Source organism: Lepus europaeus, chromosome 11 (genome assembly GCF_033115175.1).
Source record: "Lepus europaeus isolate LE1 chromosome 11, mLepTim1.pri, whole genome shotgun sequence".
Classification (NCBI taxonomy): Eukaryota; Metazoa; Chordata; class Mammalia; order Lagomorpha; family Leporidae; genus Lepus; species Lepus europaeus.
In genome coordinates, this window is record NC_084837.1 from 526,954 (window position 1) to 546,556 (window position 19,603).

Genomic DNA, 19,603 nt, shown 5'->3' on the forward strand with positions numbered 1-19,603 from the left:
GGCTCGCCTTAGCACACGAGTATGGAAGAATTCCCTCCCTTCCAGTTTTGGAATAGCCTGAGAACAGCTGGTGTCACTTCTCCCTTACGATGTTGGTAGAATTCAGCGGTGCGGCATCGGGCCCTGGGCCCTTCCTTGTTGGGAGCCTTCGGATTCCTGCTTCCTGCTGCTCTGTTCAGGTTTCCTGTTTGCGTGCTTGAGTCTGGTAGGGCCTCTGTGTCCGGACATTTACCTGATCTGCCGCTGTCTAGTTGTTCTGCATAGTCCCCAGGGCTTCCTTATATTTCTGTTGTGTCAGTTTAATCTCTCCTTTTCTCATTTCTCATTTTATTTATCTTTTTTTCCTTGAGTAATCAAGCTAAAGGTTGACCGATTTCATTTAAATTTTCAGAAAACAAACCTCATTTCATTGATCTTTTGTATTTTTTGCTTCTGCTCTGATCTTTGTAAATTCTTTCCTTTTGCTAGTTTTAGGTTTAGTTTATTCCTGCTTTTCTGGGTCCCTGGATGCATCATTAGGTTATGTATTTGAAATCTATTTTTTATGTAAGTGTGTGTTACTATATAGTTTAGTGCTGCTTTTGCTGTAACCCAAAGGTTTTGGTGTGCTGGGTTTCCATTTTTATTAAAGGTTATTTATTTGAAAGTCAGAGTTACAGAGGCAGAGAGTGTGGCGGGAGGAGAGGTCTTCCATCTGATGGTTCACTCCCAAGATGGCCACAAAGACCAGAGCTGAGCTGATCTGAAGCCAGGAGCCAGGAGCTTCCTCCGGGTCTCCCACATGGGTGCAGGGGCCCAAGGACCTGGGCCATCCTCCACTGCTTTCCCAGGCCATAGCAGAGAGCTGACTGGAAGAGGAGCAGCCGGGACTTGAATGGCACCCATAGGAGATGATGGCACTGCAGGCGGCAGATTTACCCCCTGTGCCTCAGTGCCGGCCCCATTTTTATTTAAGAAATTTTTAAATTTTTTATTCACAAGCATGTTGTTCAATTTCCATAATTTTGTCTAATTCCTAAAATTTCTTGTTTGCTGTTGTGGATGTCTGATGTTATGTTGTTGTGGTCGGAAAGGTACATGTTATAACTTTGATGTTTTCGAATGTGTTGTGAGTGTGTCGTGGTGCAATGTGTGGCCTCTCCTAAGAATGTTCCAGGTACCAAGGGGGGAAATGTGTGTCCTGCAGCCCAGTTTAACTCTGCTGTGTCTCTGATGAACATGGGGCGTTGTTGGATGGGAGCCTACCTCTGCCTGTGGATCCAATGCTTGTTGTGTGACATCGGGTGCTCTGGCCCTCCCTAGGTGTGTGCACACTTGGAACCGTTGCATCTTCCTGTCAGATCGGCCCCTATTCTGCAGCGACCCTCTGTGCTGTGGGTTTTGCTGTGACAGCCTCCCTTTGCATCCTTTCTCTCAGCCCGTCTTCACCAGGGAGCTGTTTCTGTATGCATCCCAGTACTGGGTCTTTTTTTAAATTCTGTTCATCCAGTCTGTGTTTTTCCTTTTTAAATTTATTTATTTATTTATTTGAAAGAGTTACACACAGAGAGAAGGAGAGGCAGAGAGAGAGAGAGAGAGATTCTACACCTGCTGGCTCACTGCCCAATTGGCCACAGTGGCCAGAGCTGTGCCTAGCGGAAGCCAGGATCTGGGAGCCAGGAGCTTCTTCATGGTCTCCCACGCGGTGCAGGGGCCCAAGGACTTGGGCCATCTTCTACTGCTTTCCCAGGTCATAGCAGAGATCTGGATCAGAAGTGGAGCAGCCAGGACTTGAACTGGTGCCCATTTGGGATCTGCAGGTAGTGGCTTTATCCGGTACGTCATAGCGCCAGCCCCTGGTCTGTCTTTGAATTGGTGGATTTAGCCCGTTGTCAGCCCAGGTTGCTGTTGGCAGGTGAAGGCTCCGTCCTGTTGCAGATGTTTCTCTGTCGGTGGTGAGTCCACTGTTTCACCTGGGTGAGTGGGTTGGGCTCTCTTCCGTTTCCCTGTCATGTGACTACTCCTCTAGGCTCTGCGACATTATCTCTCGTCAGCTTTCGTTGCACACCCTGGAGCATTTTTGGTGAGGCAGGTCTGGTGGTGACAGTTCTGCAGCTGTTGCTTGTCTTGGAACATCTTCATTTCTACTTTGTTGTGGGGTCATTCGCTTTGCCTCTTGGTTCTCTGTTTTAGAATTGGTGCAGGCCATTCCGTTCCCACCTGCCTGCAGGTTTCTGGTGAGAACGCTGCTGTGTTCAATGGGGCCCCTTCTCCGTCTGTCTCAGAGCTTCCTGTGGGTGTGGCTCCTCCGGAAGTTTGTGTTCTCACAGCCTGGTTGTGTCTATTTGGGGCTCTGTGGGCCTCAGGTACCCGGGGTCCACACCGTTTCCTAGGTGGGGATTCTCTTCCCCTCTGGACGCCCGCGCGTCTGAATGTTCCGTCGTTGGAGTGTCCCACAGGCCCCTGAGGCTGTCGTCATTCTCGTTGCCTTTTCATCTGGCTGGGACATGTCGTAGCCTCCAAGCCCAGGTGTTTCTATTGCTTCTGCTGAGGATTTGAACTGTACTTTCATTTGTTCATTTGACTGTACTTGAAACAGAGACGGAGACGGTCAGACGGAGAGAGATCTACCATCCTCTGCTTCATTCTTAAAATTCCTGTAACAGCTGGAGCTGAGCCAGGCTCAAGCCAGGAGCTAGAAACCTAGTGAATTTTTAAAATTATTTTTTTAAATTATTTGGGGGCCGGCACTGTGGCCTAGCAGGTGAAGCTGCCGCCTACACTGTTGGCATCCCATGTGGGTGCCGGTTTGAGTCCAGGCCGTTCCACTTCCCATCTGATATTGGGGACCTTTACTCAAATTTTATTAATTATTTTAAGATTACTATTTTAAGAGTTCTTGCTATATAGTTAGATAAGAATTCTAAATATTGGCAGCTTATAAATGAAACAGGCAACTTGGTGTGGTTTAACACTGATCTAGCGAGAGAAATACACAGGAAAATGAGGGCTTTGTAAGAGAAGGAGCTTGGATGTTCACCAGGCTTTTCCAGCGAGCAGACCTGAGCTGCCAGGGGTGAGCACGTGGGCCGCGCGGGCGAGCAGGCAGCAGGGACAACCTAAAGGCACCCACGCCGAGAGGTGTGGGGAGAACGAGAGAGGGCCCAGGTGCTCTGAGCCTTTTATTCACTTCCAAAGGGGAGTGGGTGCATAGTCTGATTGCAGGTGGGCGTCCGGGTGGGGTCAGGTAGGGTCGTGAGATCACACAGGGGCAGGGTGGAGGTGTGGTCTCCAGCTCGTGAGTCCAATCGATTTAATCCTATCTGCCTGCCTGTACCACATCCAGCTCTCTGCTATGGCCTGGGAAAGCAGTGGAAGATGGCCCAAGTCCTTGGGCCTGCACCTGCATGGGAGACCGGAGGAAGCTCCTGGCTCCTGGCTTGGGATCAGCCCAGCTCTGGTGGCCATTTGGGGAGTGAACCAGCAGATGGAAGACCTGTCTCTCTGCCTCTGCCTCTCTGTAACTCTGCCTTTCAAATAAATAAATAAATCCTTAAAAAAATAAATTAAAACAAAACAAACTATTACTGGCAACCTGTGAAAGAAGAAACAATAATCTATTTGAAAGAGAGAGAGAGAGAGAGAGAGAGAGAGAGATCAAACTCCCATTTCCCGGTTAACTCCCCAAATGCCCAGACAGCCAGGCCAGGCCAGGTCAAAGCCAGGAGCCTGGACTGCACCTGAGTCTCCCATGGGTCAGGAGCTCGAGCATCTGAGCCCTCGCCTGCCGCCTCCCAGGTGTCCGTGAGCAGGAAGCTGGAGTCAGGAGCGGCGTCAGAGGCCGCTCTGGCTGCAGTTCCAGTTCGACGCTGTCCTGCACCCACCTTCTGCCGTGGGTGCTGGTGCTCACCCCAGTGGGTGGGTCCCAGGGGGCTGCTGGCACTGGAAGCACTGGGCCTCCGTCCTGGTGGGTCAGGTGGGTGTGACGGCAGGGGCAGGGCCTGGTCCTGGTGGCACTGCCTGGGTGGCAGCAGGGGTGAGAGCTGACACTGCTGGGCACAGGCCCACGGCAGCAGGGCAGCTGTGGACTTGCGTGATCAGCAGGGGACCCAGATGTCGGGGTCTGGGAGTTTCTGCGACAGTCTCCCGAGCAGCCTTCTCTCGTCTCCCAGGGGGTGGTGGGGTCTGCCTGCCGCCTCGCCCCAGCCCTGGGAAATCTGCTGGGCCCTTGTGGATGAGGTGGTGCCTGTCCCCAGCCGGCCGTCTCCCTGCAGCCTGCTGCCCGTCCAGTCACTTCAGGACCAGGGCTGCCGGGCACAAGTGGCTCCTTAGGCCGATGCCGTGTGTCCTCAGCTCTCCGTCCCTGTGGGTTAGGAGGGGATGGGGGAAGCGGATGGTCTTCCCTTTCCTTGGCCAGTCGCCGTGGAGCCTTTGAGAAAGTTTACCAAGTATCGTGGGCCTTCCCCATGGCCCCCGGTCGTGGATGCCATTCGTCACGGGTGGGCTCAGCCTGTCTGCGCTGACCGGGTGCTGGTGTCACCTGCACAGCTCCTGTTTAGTTCTGCCTCACTGGTGCTTCGTCCTGCGTTGGAGGAGAAATATTCTCTCCATAAACGTCAGGAAGACCTAGTGGTTTCTGCAGTGGGAATATCGTTCGGGCCACAAAGCCAGGTTGCAGCAGTCGTTTTGTCCGGGGATGGTGGTCGTAGGAGGTCACAGGTGGCTCACTCGGTCTGGGAGGACCACGTCACGGAGCAGAGTCGTCGCCCGTCAGGCCGTCTCCCCGGCTTTCTTCTGTGGGGTTAGTGGTGCCCTGCATGGTGCTCTTGGAGGCCACGGGGGCCCTGGACAGCTCCGGAGTGGAGCTGCCGACCGCACGGCCAGCAGGCAGTGGTGACATCCTGGTGGCTGTGGCTTGTTGATGGGGCTCAGGACAGGTCAGGCCCACGAGGAGCTGATCTCCCTGTGCACGGGGGCCTTAGTTGGGGCCCAGCAAGGCAGTGTCACCCCCTGGTGCGGATCTGACGGCTGCTGGCAGACCCTGGCTGCAGGGCCACCCCTCGGGGGGCTGAGCAGAGCCTGTGGGGTCTTCGAGTGCAGGAGGCAAAGCCCTGCTGGGCCCTTGGTTGTTTCGGTCCTGTTGCTGCTACAGGAGCAGAGCCGTGGTAAAACGTGTTATTTCCAGCCAATCTGGATTTGGGAGGACGTGAGACTAATTAGTGTCATCATTGTTTTTATTTATTTTGCAGCTGTTTGCATGCTTGGGGTACTTTTCAAGAAAGGAAATTTAGGGGTGGTTCTCTGGGTTCAGGACTCAGACGTCTGGGGGACACTAAACAGGTCTTGTTCTTGCAGAAAGTGAGGTGGCCTCACTGGGTCCTGTGTGTCTCACGGCTGTGCAGGTCCCGTGGCTGTCATCAGCGGCGAGGAGGACTCGGCCAGCCCCCTGCACCACATCAACCATGGCCTCACCACCCCCTCGGCGCTGGACGCGGGGCCCGACACCGTGGTCATCGGCATGGCCCGCATCCCCGTCATCGAGAACCCTCAGTACTTCCGCCAGGGCCACAGCTGCCACAAGCCAGACACGTGTAAGTCCTGGGACGGTGCTGCCCCACGGGGGAGGGGTGTGGCCGCAGACCACGTAGCTGGGATTCCAGAAACTGCCGGGCTGACTGCTACCCGCCAGCCCCATCTCCGTGAGAACCCCCACTTATCTCAGAACCTGAGACCAGCAGCGCGAGGAGAGCCCAGGGCAGGGCCTGCGTGGGGCGGGGGAGGCTGCAGGTCTGCCTCCGGCTCCTCTTCACCCAGCTCCCCGGGTCCTGTTGAGGCAGGGCACAAGCGAATGAGGCCAGTCCCTCTGTAGAGCTCACCTGTCCAGCGCCCGATGCCCAGAACCCCCACCCGGCCTCTGTGAGAGGGGAAGGGAACGACTGACATGCGGCCTCTGAGTGGACACGTCGCCCTGGCTGCCCCGAGGGTCCCGGCTGTGCTCGCGCTGAGCGTGGGGTCACAGTGCAGGCACCAGGGAGCCACACCTGGCCCACACAGACCACAGGGCTCGGGGCACCTGCTCGTCCCCGTCGTCCACCCCTGCTTGGTTCCACGCCCTTTGCTTCTATCTCTGCTGCTCCTGCCAGGTCCCCTCTCAGCTCAAGGGGCCTCCACCCAGCAGGGCCCCTCGTGCTTGTCTGCAGTTCCATGTTGGCCAAGGACATCAGTGCATGCCCCTCTCCTTGCCCCTGCCCCACCCACTGCTGCCCCTCCTACTGCCCCTGCCCCTCCCCTGCCCCACCCACTGCTGCCCCTCCTACTGCCCCTGCCCCACCCACTGCTGCCCCTCCTACTGCCCCTGCCCCTCCCCTGCCCCACCCACTGCTGCCTCTCCTACTGCCCCTGCCCCTCCCCTGCCCCACCCACTGCTGCCTCTCCTACTGCCTCTGCCCCTCCCATTGTCCCTACCCCTCCTCTGCCCCCGACTCCCCTGCCCCTTTCACTCCCTCTGCCCCTGCCCCTGCCCCTGCCTTGCTCTTGCCCCAGGATGTGACTGCCCAAGAGAGCTGAGGCCCCTGGAGGACAGGGTCCCCTGAGCTGGAAGGGGGCACTGGGTTCAGGCCTCACCGTGTAGACAGGAACGCTGAGGCTCCGGGGGCCTGGGGGCTGCCCGCTCCACCCAGGCCTCCCCGAGCATTCTCGTCACGGCTCAGGGTTCTGATCTTGCCTGGCACCTGGGCTGAGCCACACTTGGTGTAGCTCACGGACGCCGTGCTGCTCCCCTCGGCTTGTCTCTCGTGGCAGGTGGGGGTGGGATTTCCCAGTGGGAGGGGCTGGGCGCAGGTCAGCATGAGGTCATCACTTCCTTCCCAGCCTCCTCCTGGGGGCGTCAGTGGTTTCCTGGCCTTTGTGCTGGCCCCGGGCTGGGCTCGGGAGAACTGTGCCTGCTCCAGGTGGCAGCAGGGACAACGTGCTGGCAGTGCCTGTGCCCCAGCTCCTTCCTGGGCTGGCCGGGAAGGCTGTCCTGGGCCAGCCCCAGACCGGGACCCGTCCAGGGTTGGTGTTGCTGAGTTCTGGCTGCCCTTGGTGTCTGCCCAGGCAGGGACACACGGCTGAACGCGAGGTCTTTCCGTTCTACAGTCGTGGAGGTGAATGGTGAGCCCGAGCCTTGCTCCCGGGGAGATACAGGGCCGAGTCCCGGTTGCCTGGGATCCCAGCAGGGTCAGCCAATCAGTGCAGCCCCTTGCTGGGATCCCAGCCAATCAGTACGTCTCCCTGCTGCACACAGGCTTCTGTTTGAAGACTCCCCACCTCAGTTACTGCAGGTTCCTCCGCCCTGAGCTCCAGCCTCAGTGAAGTCTGGGATCACAGCCCTTAGGGTGCCGGAGACCTGCAGACGAGCTGGGGCGTCTCCAGCAGGAGAACCATCAGCAAAAAGCACAGAAACGTGAAACCTGTGGTCTGGATTGACCTTGAACGGCATGCTTGCTCGCAGAGTGAGAGCTGAAATAAGACTTTCAAAATAGCAAGCTGTGGGAGAGGAGCGCACGCAGGCTTTAGCTGCCAATGAAAGGAAGCCAGGCATTGAGACACCAAAGAAGGCAGGGCCCGGCGCATTGAGACACCAAAGAAGGCAGGGCCCGGCGCATTGAGACACCAAAGAAGGCAGGGCAGCGCGGCACACACTGGGCCACTCGCTCTGAGCCTCCCCCCAATGACTTGGAAGTGGTGCAGTGTAGGTTGTGGGGTTACACATACATTGGGACCGTGGGTGAATTCACAGAGGCTGGATCCGTGGGGGTGGGCAGCTCTGGGCTCCCAGTGCAGGACAGGGTCCGAGGGTGGCTGCGTCTCACATGTGGGGTAATGTGTCCTCGTGGCCTTTAGGGCACGCGTGCCTGGAAGGTGGGCAGCCGTGGTGAGCGCTGTGGGACCTGGTGGGTGCCCAGTGCACACCTGGGAGCCGTCGCACCCCGGGAAAGCCCCTGCCCGGAGTCTTGGGGGTGACTCAGGATGGCTGGAGGCGGCATGGGGCTGGTGCCTGGAGGGAGGCAGGTTTGTGGCAGAGACTTGAAGGTGGGTGCTGTGGTCTGGCTCTGCTCTGTCAGCTCCCCCTGACGTTGGGAAGGGCCCTCCCCAGGCGGGGGACTTTGGTCCTCCCCGTGTTGCTGGAAGCTCTCCTTGTCTTAGCGAGCGCGTGCGGGGCAGGAGCCGGAGGCTCCGGGTGCTGGATGTGGCGTCTCTCCCTGTGCCAGCCCATCTGTGACCCCGACAGGGAGAGGCGGTGTGATGACCACGACTTTGCCAGCCCAGGACCCGTCCCTGGCTGAGGTGTGATGCTCGTGACCGACTCGAGCCACGAGCGCCTTGGCGGGCTCATGAGCAGGGGGCATTTGCAGGGCTGAAGACAGGGCCGGATGTCTCCTTTGGGGGTGATGGGAAGTGGGGTCCCTGGGACCCCTCAGCAGCTTCTCATTCCATTTCACAGCAGGTGACGTGGGATGTGGGACAGAACCACAGGGACCTGGGGCTGCTGGGATCCACTGCCCCGGCCAGGGGTCCAGGGTCATGTTTGTTGGCCCCTTCTGCTCCTCACTTCCTGTCTGGCTTCCATCTGGCCACCAGGCTGTTCAGGGTTCCCTCCCCGTGTCCCCACAAGTGCCCTGCCTTGTTGGGCACGGTCGTCATTCTGGACGCATGTGGCCTTCCCTCAGCTGGGGAGAAGCTGAGCGAAGATGTGCTGTGGACACAGGACTTGCCGTCCAGCACAGCCCGCGGGCCAGGTCCTGGTCATCACAGGGTCCTGCCCACAAGCCGTACAAGGCCTGTGACATCACATGGTCTGGCCCTGCCAAGTCAGCCACGGGTGGCTCCGGGACACAGCTCTAGCAGGCTGACTTTCAAGTCGGTAATTTGGGGCCTCTGAGTGATGCTGAAATATCCAGGCGACCCTTGGAAGAACAGTCCAGGTGGGTCACTTGGAGAAGGCCAGTGGTAACCGTGGCAGTGTTGGGCCTTTGGAAACTGAGTCTCCTGGGCCAGCTCCGGGCTGGGCCTCCCGCAGGCTAGTATGTGGGGAGGGGGCTCCTGGCTCCGTGAGGCCTGGGTTCTCTGTGGGTCCCCGTTCTCTTGGTTGAGGAAGTAGAGGTCGTGGGGGAGGCACCTGTGTCCCCCTTGTGCTGACCTCTGTGTCAGCCTCGGCCTTTGTTCCCAGGCCCCAGCCATCTCAGTCTCTCCCATGGGACATCTCCCCCCCCCCCCCCCCCCCCAGGTCAGTCCCCTCCTGCCCTCCCCCCAGGTGCTGTCACCTTGTCCGTTGGGCCTGAAGTCTCGGCTGGGTCTGAGCGGGCTCAGTGTTTGCTGAGGGCTCTGGAAACCTGGGGTCCCTGCCTGGTCTCCCAAACCCGGAGGGCACCCCTGCCGCTCGGGGCCACCCCAGAGCCGTCTGCTCCCAGCTCCCCGCCCCCACCTCACCAGCCCACACCTCCACACTCCCTGGGGATGAGGCCAGCACCTCGTGCCGTCCTGGAGGACTTGGGGTCAAATCCCAGGTCCTCTCAGCACTTCTCAGGTGGGTGTGTCCTGAGCCCAGACCTGGCTCCGTGCTCTCGCCAGGTGGCTTTTGTGTGGCATAAACTTTCTTCAGAAAACACAGCCTGGGGCCAGGGAAGGGCCAGGCGTCTGGGGCCCAGGAAGTCCTGAGGCGTGGGCGGAGGAAGCAGCTTCCGGCTGCCCGCTGCATCTTGTCCTGTGAGGTCCCGGTCGGTACTGCTGCCTCATTTGGTAGAGAAGACGCCGAGGCGTGGGAGGCACAGTGCCACCTCCCGGACGGCACACCAGCCGGCCCGGCCCCACCCTCCCTGTGCCCCCGCAGCCCCTTGCGGCCACCAACCTCGCTGTCTCCCAGGCTTTGACTGTCCCAGAACCGCAGCCTGCAGCCTCCCCGGCCGGCCTCGGGCTCACTGATGTGCGCCCGAGGTGCTGGCTGCACGGCTGGACGGCTCTTTCTCCGCGTGACGGACATGTTGGTTTCTGCTGCAATGAGGGACCACAGACGGCTGAGTTCTGGGCCCCAAGTCTGTTGGCAGGATCAGGACCCCTCCACCGCCCACAGGGGACCCCTCTCTGCCTCCTTCTGCTTCTGACAGTGTTGGGGCACCCCCGGCCCTCCGTGACCACAGCATCTGACCTGCACTTTGACACGTCACTTCTGTGTGCTGCATCTCGAAGAGTTCATTGACGAGGTGGGGCTGGATGGCAGCGTATTGTGGTGCCCAAAGGGAAATCCATGAGCGGGGCAGAGTCTGGTGTGGGGGTGTCAGGCAGGTGATGCTGGGGGCTGCCCTACCCCGGGATAGCCATCTCAGCACTGCTCGTGGCTGCCGTGAGCCTGCTTCCAGCCATGCTCCTTCTCCCACCCTGGGTCCCGGCTGCAGCGTCGTGGGGTGGGGTGGGGGCACTGCTCACCTGGACGGGCAGTGGGCTCCCTCCTCTCCTTGCCGCTGTCAGTGATGCACAGAGCGCCCCACGCAGGACTGTGGGCACAGTTCTCATTCCAGTGCTGTGAACTCCAGGGTGCCGTGCTGGGCCTCGTGGTGAGATGGGATTTGGCGTCAAGAGAAATGGTGCTCTGTCTTCCAGAGCAGCTGTGCGGTGTCCTGCCCTCATGGCTCCTGCCGGGGGCTTCCTGGCTCTGTGAGGTGTCCTGCCCTCGTGGCTCCTGCCCGGGACATCCTGGCACTGTGCAGTGTCCTGCCCTGGTGGCTCCTGCCGGGCATCCTGGCTCTGTGGGTGCACAGCGCCTTCCACCCAGGTAAGGGAGAACCATGCCCAGATGACCAGCACCCGGCTGACTGGCAGCTGAGAGGCTAAGGTCCATGCCCCTGTTGCCGGGCCCTGGTTCTTCCTTGGGGATGAGCAGGTACTCATCTCTGCCTCCCCTGGCCCAGGTAGCCATGGAGCTTAGCTTCCCTGGGGCGCCGCCTGACAGGGTGCCCCGGGGTGCCCATCTCGGTCACCTGTGCGAGCAGACGTGGCTTAGCACCGGTCACGTTCTCAGACGGGGTGAACGTTACAGCGACCCTGTCAGCTCGTGAGTGCCACCCTCAGTGGACACGTTGGGGGACCCTCATGTTGAACTCATACCTTCCTGTCACTTCTGAGCCGTGCATCCCCCCAGGGGTGTCTGCGCCCCACCCTGACCCACCTCGAAGGTGCTGTTGGAGTCTGGGCTGTGATGCGCGTCCATGGAGGCGAGCGGGGGTGGGGATGGGACACAGCCCTTGCTCAGCTGGAGGGGGCGGGAATTGCACGGGCTCCTGTCTCCTTCAGTTCCTTGCTCCACCCATGCCTTTCTCTGCAGACCTGGGTGAAAGGTGAGCCCCGACATGGCGTCCTCCGTGCACCTGCGCGGCTCCCTCTGGGCGGGACCTCAGAGCCCATCTGCTCATCCCACCTTGCTGTCAGCAAACTTAGCCTCAGATTTTTAAACAGAGCTCTTGGGGCTGAGTCTGCCCGTGTGTATGCGTCGTGCTGGTCCTGCGGGCTGAGAGTCCTGGACAGCCCTGACCAAGGGCTACAACGAGAAGCTCCGGCCCTGTGAAACTGGGAAGGCTCCCGGTGGGGGATGTTCGGAGCCCGGCTCTGCGTTTTGGGGCTCCTCTCACTTTGTCCATCTTTGTTTTGCTTTGCAACCAGGCTGCCTCTCCTCCCATGTTTATTCTGGAACCAGACACTCACGAGGGGATGGGATTACAGTGCTTTTGGTTCCCAAGAGTCCCCCCGGGAGTCAGCACGGAACTCACTGCCTGCCCCCTGCACCGCAGACCCGGTGTTGGCAGGGAAGGGGTGTGGCTGGGAGAACTGACAGGCCTCCTCCAGCCTTCAGGGGCTGCCTCTGACCCTGGGAGTGAGCAGGGACAGAGGGGAGACGAGAGCGCCGATCCCATTGTCAGTTTGGGTCTCTCCAGGGGAGAGCACACTGGTAAATGGTGATTGTCGTGTTCTCATCATGGTGTGGAGAACCCTGCTGCGTGTGGTTCAGCCGGGCCCTGTCCTCTTGTTGGGCAAGCTCTGTGGGACAAGGGCTTCTGGGGAGGTGGGACCCGGCATGGTGACGAGAGCAGAAAAAGGTGGAGGAAGGGCGGGAAATGAGCTCAGGTTTCTCCAGTGCCCGCAAAGGCAGGGCTGTGGACTCCATGGGCACTAACACAGCAGTGGTTCCCACGTGTCTGAGCCGTGGACTCTGTGGGCACTAACACAGCAGTGGTTCCCACGTGTCTGAGCCGTGGACTGCATTGGCACTAACACATCAGTGGGTTCCCACGGGGCTGAGCCGTGGACTCCATGGGCACTAACACAGCAGTGGTTCCCACGTGTCTGAGCCGTGGACTCCGTGGGCACTAACACAGCAGTGGTTCCCACGTGTCTGAGCCATGGACTCCATGGGCACTAACACAGCAGTGGTTCCCACGGGGCTGAGCCGTGGACTCCGTGGGCACTAACACAGCAGTGGTTCCCACGGGGCTGAGCCGTGGACTCCGTGGGCACTAACACAGCAGTGGTTCCCACGGGGCTGAGCCGTGGACTCCGTGGGCACTAACACAGCAGTGGTCCCCACGTGTCTGAGCCGTGGACTGCATTGGCACTAACACAGCAGTGGTCCTCACGTGTCTGAGCCGTGGACTGCATTGGCACTAACATATCAGTGGTCCCCACGTGTCTGAGCCGTGGACTCCGTGGGCACTAACACAGCAGTGGGTCCCCATGGGGCTGAGCCGTGGACTGGGCCCTGGGAGGAGCTCACATTAAACTCATAAACTGCCAAGCGTGAGCTTCACTTCCCCCGCTTTGTGGATGCGGAGATGGAGGCATGGTGGTGGTGACGTGGGCTCTGGTCTCAGAGCTAGGGGCTGGCTCTGGGCTGAGGCAGGCCCCTCCCCACCAGTAGTCACCTGTGAGCTGAGGACTGGCCTCCTTTCTTCAGCAGGAGCTTCCTCGGCCTGCAGGAACCCTTGGACTTGCCCCAGGTCACTTGCTGGCTGCGGGTGGGGTCTGCAGGCCTTCCTTGCGGCCTCCCCTGCACCTGTGACCAGGAGCCCGTGGGCCGGAAAGAAGCAGACCCTTCCGGCACTCCTGTGCTCCCCCGTGGGCAGCCCCTCTTCCCTCCCACCCTCAGCACGTCCAGCTGGGGGTGGGCACTGAGCTTCCTGGCAGTGGCGTGGCTGGACCTGTGGCAGGGTGGGGGTGGCGCTGCAGGAGCTTCTGTCCCCGGACCCCCGGCATGGAGAAGTGTGGGAATGAACTCTGGGGCTCACTGATTGGTTGAGTTATGTCCAGCGTAATTCCCAAGACTGATTCGAAACATGTGCTTGGGGATATGTGGGGCTCTGTTCCGTAGAGCTTTAACGCACTCGTGGTGTTTGGTGAAGACTTTGGCACCTGTGGCCTGGGCCTGGCTGTGATGTTCATCACAGCAAGACCCCTGGTGCTGGGGTGGTGAGCCGGGGTGGCCAGGTGTGGATGGTCCCTTCCTGTTCACGCCCAGCCCCGGGCAGGCACTGTGCAGCTGAACCAGCCAGTGAGAATCCCTGTGGAGTGACAGAGTTGTTGTGGTTTTTTCTGTCTTCTGATTAGCTGGGGTTAAGGAAGGCAGAGGTGTTCTCTTCCTGTCCCAGCTAGCGTTTCTGCTGGACAGTGGGGTCGACTCAGGCAGCCCCCGTGCAGGCGCAGCGCTGGACAGGGGGACGACTCGGGCAGCCCCCGTGCAGGCGCAGCGCTGGACGGCGGGGACGACTCGGGCAGCCCCCGTGCAGGCGCAGCGCTGGACGGCGGGGACGACTCGGGCAGCCCCCGTGCAGGTGCAGCGCTGGACAGGGGGACGACTCGGGCAGCCCCCGTGCAGGCGCAGCGCTGGATGGCGGGGACGACTCGGGCAGCCCCCGTGCAGGTGCAGTGTTGGCGCCGTCCTGGTCCGTCTTCTCGTCCACTGCATCTCGGGGTCGCAGGCCCGACGAGTGCTGTGTGCAGGGCTCCTACCTGGGGCTCTGCCTGCCTGTGCTGCTGGAGTTCATCCGCCATCAGTGAAGAGCCAGGGAGGGCGCCTGTGTGCGGAGCAGCTGCCGGCAGAGGCCATGAGGCCTCGGCGCCCCTGGTGTCACCTGCCTTGCATCTCTTTCTGTGTGCTCTGCCAGAGATGGAAGGGGGAGAGGATGGGAGGGGGGAGAGGATGGGAGGGGGGAGGATGGAGGGGGAGGATGGGAGCGGGGAGGATGGAGGAGGAGAGGATGGGAGAGGGAAGGATAGAGGGGGAGGATGGAGGAGAGAAGGTGGAGGGAGAGGATGGAGGGGGAGAATGGGGGGAGGGTGGAGGGAGAGGATGGAGGGAGAGGATGGAGGGGGGAGGATGGAGGGGAGAGGATAGAGGGGGAGGATGAGGGGGGAGGATGGAGGGAGAGGATGGGGGAGGATGGAGGGGGAGGATGGAGGGAGAGGATGGGGGAGGATGGAGGGGGAGGATGGGAGGGGGAGAATGGGGGAGGGTGGGGGGAGAGGATGGAGGGAGAGGATGGAGGGGGGAAGATGGAGGGGGAAGATGGAGGGGAGAGGATGGAGGGGAGAGGATAGAGGGGGAGGATGGAGGGAGAGGATGGAGGGGGAGGATGGAGGGGGAGGATGGAGGGGGAGGATGGGAGACGATGGAGGTGGGAGAGGATGTGAGGAGAGAAAGGGTGACCCCGTGTTCTGCTGAGCGATTGTGGGTGTTCTGTGTCGGGAGCCAGGGTAATTTTTAATGGCGGAGAAAGAAGCTGAGGTGCAAGGCGCCCTTTCCGGCTGCAGAGGCCGTCCCCAGCTAACACAATGCCAGGCCAACTTTATGTTGCCAGGGAGAGGACGGAGAGAGACGTTGAGCGAGAGGTTCGTGCCCTGCCGGCAGGTGGCCGTGGCCGCCTCCTGCCCCTGCAGCCCTGTCCACTCCTCCCTGTGGTCCCAGCCCGTGTGTCCAGGACAGATTTCAGGAGGCTCACAGTGCAGCTGCAACGTGGGGTCCCCACATCTCCATGCCGTCTCCCTGTATGTCCTGGCTGGACCGAGAGGACCCCAGATCCCGCACGTCGCTGGGATCTCGGGCATCTATTGTCGATGGCTGTCCGGTTTGCCTCTCTCAAGACAAACGAATGGACAGGCAAGCAGACAGCTCCTGACATTTGTCTCTGGTTCCAAAGAGTTCCACATTGGTTCCGAGTGTCATGGGGGAAATTCAGAAAACAAAAAAGCAGCTGCTGTGAATCCTGCCGTTGCCGCCAGTGGTGGAGGGTCGGCCTCCTCGGCATGGCACAAGCGTGGGTGGGACTACCCTGCCGACGTGCCCGCCAGCAGGGGCACACACACAGGAGCCCACAAATGCTGGCATCTCTTACGTAAAAGGTGGCGTTTGTCACCTGCACATCGTCCTGTGTTCTTAAATCATCTCGCGTACCCAGAGCACCTGCTGTGCTGGGAATGCTGGGTAAACAGCTACAAGCTCCATTCAGGGAATGAGATAAAGGAAAAAGATCCGTGCGTGTTCACGACAGACGCAACTTGTATTTTCCCAAATGTTCCCATCCAGGTTCCGCCTGGCTGAGGGCAGGGTCATCCTCGCTGCTGCTCTGTCACTTCCTCGTGGAGCACGGGGCTCTGTGTCTGGGCAGCCGGGGGTGATGGGGAACTCGGCTCTGCATCCGGCAGGCGGAAGCCAAGGGCCAGGCATGAGCTCAGTGGCGTAGAAGCCGGACAGGTGCCTGGAGGAGGGGACAGGACCTGCCCGGTGGCTCTTGTCACCATGTTCCTGGTTTCTGAACCTGAGTGCAAGTGCGAGCATTTCATTGGATTTCGTCTGCGACACTTGATGGGTGGCTGCCAGAAGTGGATGGTGTGACGGGGCAGTGGTTGCCGTAGAAACCGGTCTCTCCATCTCTGGGGACCTGCAGTTGTGCAGGGGGAGGGGGGGGCTTCCTATCTGCCCTCTGCTCTACTCCGCGGCAAGCGCTGCTTCTCCTCTGGGCGATTCTGTTACTCTTGGAAGCTCTCAGGACCGGGCCGGGCTCCCACCTCCACCCGGGGGGCGGGGCTGAGTTCCTCCCTGATGGTCCCTGGCAGCTGCCTCCACTGTGGTCTGAGTGTCCCGGGTCAGTGGGCAGTGTCTGGGCTCCTCACGGACAGATCTTGACTCCGTGACTGCCCTGACCCCAGCGAGCCACACCTGGAGCTCGTCCTGCCCCTGCCTCAGTGGAGCAAGGCTCAGTGTGGCCTGCTGGGCGAGCATCCTGCCCGCATGCCCCGGCTGAGGCTCCGATCTCTCAGCCCCTGTGCCTGGTTGTGCCCTGGTCCGAGGGAGACTTCATCATCAGGGCGTTGTGGCTGTGTGGGGTAGAAGTGCAGGAGACCATGGCGCTCGTAAGACAGGGTTCTCAGGGAGTGGCCCCCACTGTCCCCACACACGGCTGTTCTGTCTGTGGTCCCCAGCAGCAGCCCTGGGTCTGCCCGGGGCCTTGCTGGAATGGCAGATTCTTGGATTCTGACCCCACGGCAGCAGAATCCCGGGGCAGGGGCTCGGCCCTCTGTGCTTTGCTCATTCTTGTTTGTCGGAAAGGCGAGGGAGAGGTTGGTGAGTCAGATGGCTACCACAGCTGTGGCTGGGCGAGGCCGATGGCAGGAGCCGGGCCTCCATCCTGGTCTCCCACGTCTGCTGCCTCCCAGGCACACTGGCAGGGAGCTCCCTGGGCAGTGGAGACAGCCTCGGTTCCAAGGACGCCGGCTGTGGGACGTGAGGTCCCAGGTGGCCCCTGTGTTGTTGTGCCAGCAGGTCCATCGCTCCCATGCTAACACCGTCAGAGTTGGAGGGTTGGGTAACATGTTGGTGATGCCGCTCCCGTGGACTTGAAGTTTGTGGCTACTTTCCCCTGGTGATCCTTGGGGAGACTTATTTATCTTACTGTGTCGCTGGTGAGGGGTCTTCAGAAAGCCCCTGGGAAATGGGTGCTATGAAGGAGCCAGAGTGAACTTGCTGGATGCTGTTTCCCGTGGACTTCAGGGTGTCGCGGGGTGTCCGTCTGGAAGGTTCTATGAGCACTAGGGTGGTACTGGCCTTCTGCGGTGTGCTGTTCCCTGCTGTTCCGGGGAGCTCTGAGAACGGGGGCCGAGGTGTCGTGGGCAGCACTGGAGTCGCACGTCCCGGGGGAGATCTGGACTGAGTTCCAGCCCCACTCGGCACCCCGCGCGTGATTCTGCAGGAAGGCATCCGACCCTCCGTGCAGCGTTGCTCCTGGCAGGGTTGCTGCGGCCCGGGCCCCGGGTCCCACGCAGCCCGTGGCGGACCCGTGATGGACTGTTGTGTGGCTTTCTGAAAAATGTGCCGGTTAAGAGACTCGGCTGTTAAACTCGGGAAAGTTCACACAAAAGCTCGGCACTTCCAGTTCCTCTGGAAACGTGGGAGCACCTGACAGCTGTGGGGCCCAGCAGCAGGCTCCCGCCAGACCCCTGATCTGCTCATGCACACGACTAGCCTCCCCCCTGCCTTTTAAACACTGTATCCGTTTATCTATTTGAGAGGCAGAGAGAGGGACTGAAAGAGGGGAGCCCCCGTCCTCTGGTTCACTTCCTGGAAGCCCTCAGTGACCAGGCTGGGGGATGGAAGCTCCATCCAGTCTCCCTGTGGACGGCAGGGGCCCGAGTATGTGAGGCAAAGCTGCTGGTGCCTGCACATCAGCAGGGAGCTGGAATCTGGTGCGTGGAGCCAGGCCTTGGGACCAAACACCCTGATACGGGGCGCGGGTGTCAAATGACCCCCCCAAATGGGAAATGAGGGACACGTGCACCAGCTGCGCCTGTAGGAACCCTGCCTCCAGGGAGTCCTCACCGTCGTCCTCACCAGTTACCCTCATGCTTTTAACCAAGTGATGAGTTAGAGACTGAGTACAGCCCCGAGGCTGTGAGCCTCAGAGATGCGTGGGCAGTGGCAGCACCCCCTCAGCTGACCTCTGCCCTCGGCTAGAGGCCCCGCGAGGCCCAGGACCAAGGCAGGGGTGTGTGTGATGTCTGGCATCCGAGCTGGCCAAGGGGCAGGGGCCTTCAGCAGGCTCTGGGGGAGGGGCCGTGCTCCTGCAGGTGGATCTCACGGTGGCTTTGCCAGGGTGGGGCTGGGTCATGGGACGGCAGCGTGTCTGCGTCCTGAGGAGCTGCAGAGGCCTGAGCCGTGTCACTGCTTGTGGTGGCTGCGCTGCCACCAGGAGCCTTGAGTGCCGGAGCCTGGGTGGGGAGGGGAAAAGGCCACCGGCTGGAGCCCAGGGGTAGAGGGGAAGCGCCATGGCTTCCAGGGCCGCCCTCGGACCCCATGCGGGAGTTGCCTGTGGCTTTCAGAAGCCCTGCATCCCGGAGCCTGGGGTTGGTCTGAGGGGCTTCTCCCAGGCTTGGGGCGGAGCCGCCAGGCTTCACAGACGGGGATTTTGGCCGGGGATCTGGTGGGCTGCCGGCATCGCTGCCGTTGATGGCATCGGCAGAGCCAGGGCCAGGTGCACCCCACGTTCCTGTTTAGTGGCATTTCCCTCCTGCAGCCCCCCTCGAGGAGCCGGGCACAGCCACCACGCTCCTTCCCAGTCCTGCTGCCCTCAGGACCCTGCCCTTGCCTTCCCTGCGATGCTCTTCCGGGCAGACAGGAGGGGCCTGGTCTTGTGTGTCCTGCAGGGGCTCCCTGGTAGAGCCTCTCTGCCCGAGACCAGGAGGAGCCGTGGTCGAGAGAGTGGTTGCCAGGTAACAGGCTCGGAAACAGGTTGTCCCTGGAAAAGAGAACTCGGGCGTCCCCTCCCTCTGCCCCTTCACAGACGAGGACCCTGAGGCCTGTGAGCCCTCTGCCTGGGCCTGCGCTTGACTTAATCTCCTGTGTGCAGCAGGCAGGAGGCAGGGCTGAGGCTGGTGTGAGGCAGGGGTGAGGCAGGGATGAGACTGGTGTGAGGCTAGAGGTGTGGGTGAGGCTGGGATGGGCAAGGGCAGGACAGGGGTGAGGCTGGGGTGGGGGCTAGGCAGGGGTGGAGGTGAGGCAGGAGTGAGGCTGGGGCGGGTGTGGCAGGTGTGAGGCACAGGTGAGGCAGCGGTGAGGCTGGGGGGGGCAGGGGTGAGGCAGGCTTCGCAAGCTCGCACCTGCTGTGTTGCTGGGTGAGTCCAGACTGGGTAGCTGTAGGTCTGCGGAGGTTGTGGAAGTCACTTCTGTCACCAAGGTCTCTGCCCCCTGCAGCTCATCCCATCTCAGCCCTGCTTCCAGGGTGAAGGGCGTGCTCTTCCCAGAGTGGCCCCGCCCCCCTCCCGCAGCTGGAACTGTGGCAGAGGCCCAGGAGTCAGGCCTCCGGGGCCCAGTCTCTGGCCCTAGTCATTCTGCCTGGACTCACCCAGGTGGCCACAGGACGCTGGGCAGACCTGGGTTTCCCTGCAGCCGCCGGCTCTCCCGTCTGCAGCAAGGGCGCCGTGAGCACACGTAGCTCAAGCTGTCACCAGCGCCGTCCCCGGCCCCTCCACGCGCAAGGCTCCTCGGCCCTCCTCCGTTCCTAACAAGCCTTCTGGGCCCCTCTGCCGTTCCTCCTGTGGCTCTGGCTGG

At 60.8% G+C, this 19,603-nt stretch overlaps 1 protein-coding gene across 4 annotated transcripts in view; it reads left to right on the forward strand.

Annotated features, from left to right (window-relative positions):
* Positions 1-19,603, forward strand: part of NTRK3 (neurotrophic receptor tyrosine kinase 3) — a 262,599-nt gene that overhangs the window by 162,303 nt on the left and 80,693 nt on the right. For all 4 annotated transcript variants that reach the window (XM_062204530.1, XM_062204531.1, XM_062204532.1 and 1 more), the window contains one exon: positions 5,382-5,570. In XM_062204530.1, the coding sequence (XP_062060514.1) occupies positions 5,382-5,570 (189 nt within the window). The remainder of the gene's footprint in view (positions 1-5,381; positions 5,571-19,603) is intronic.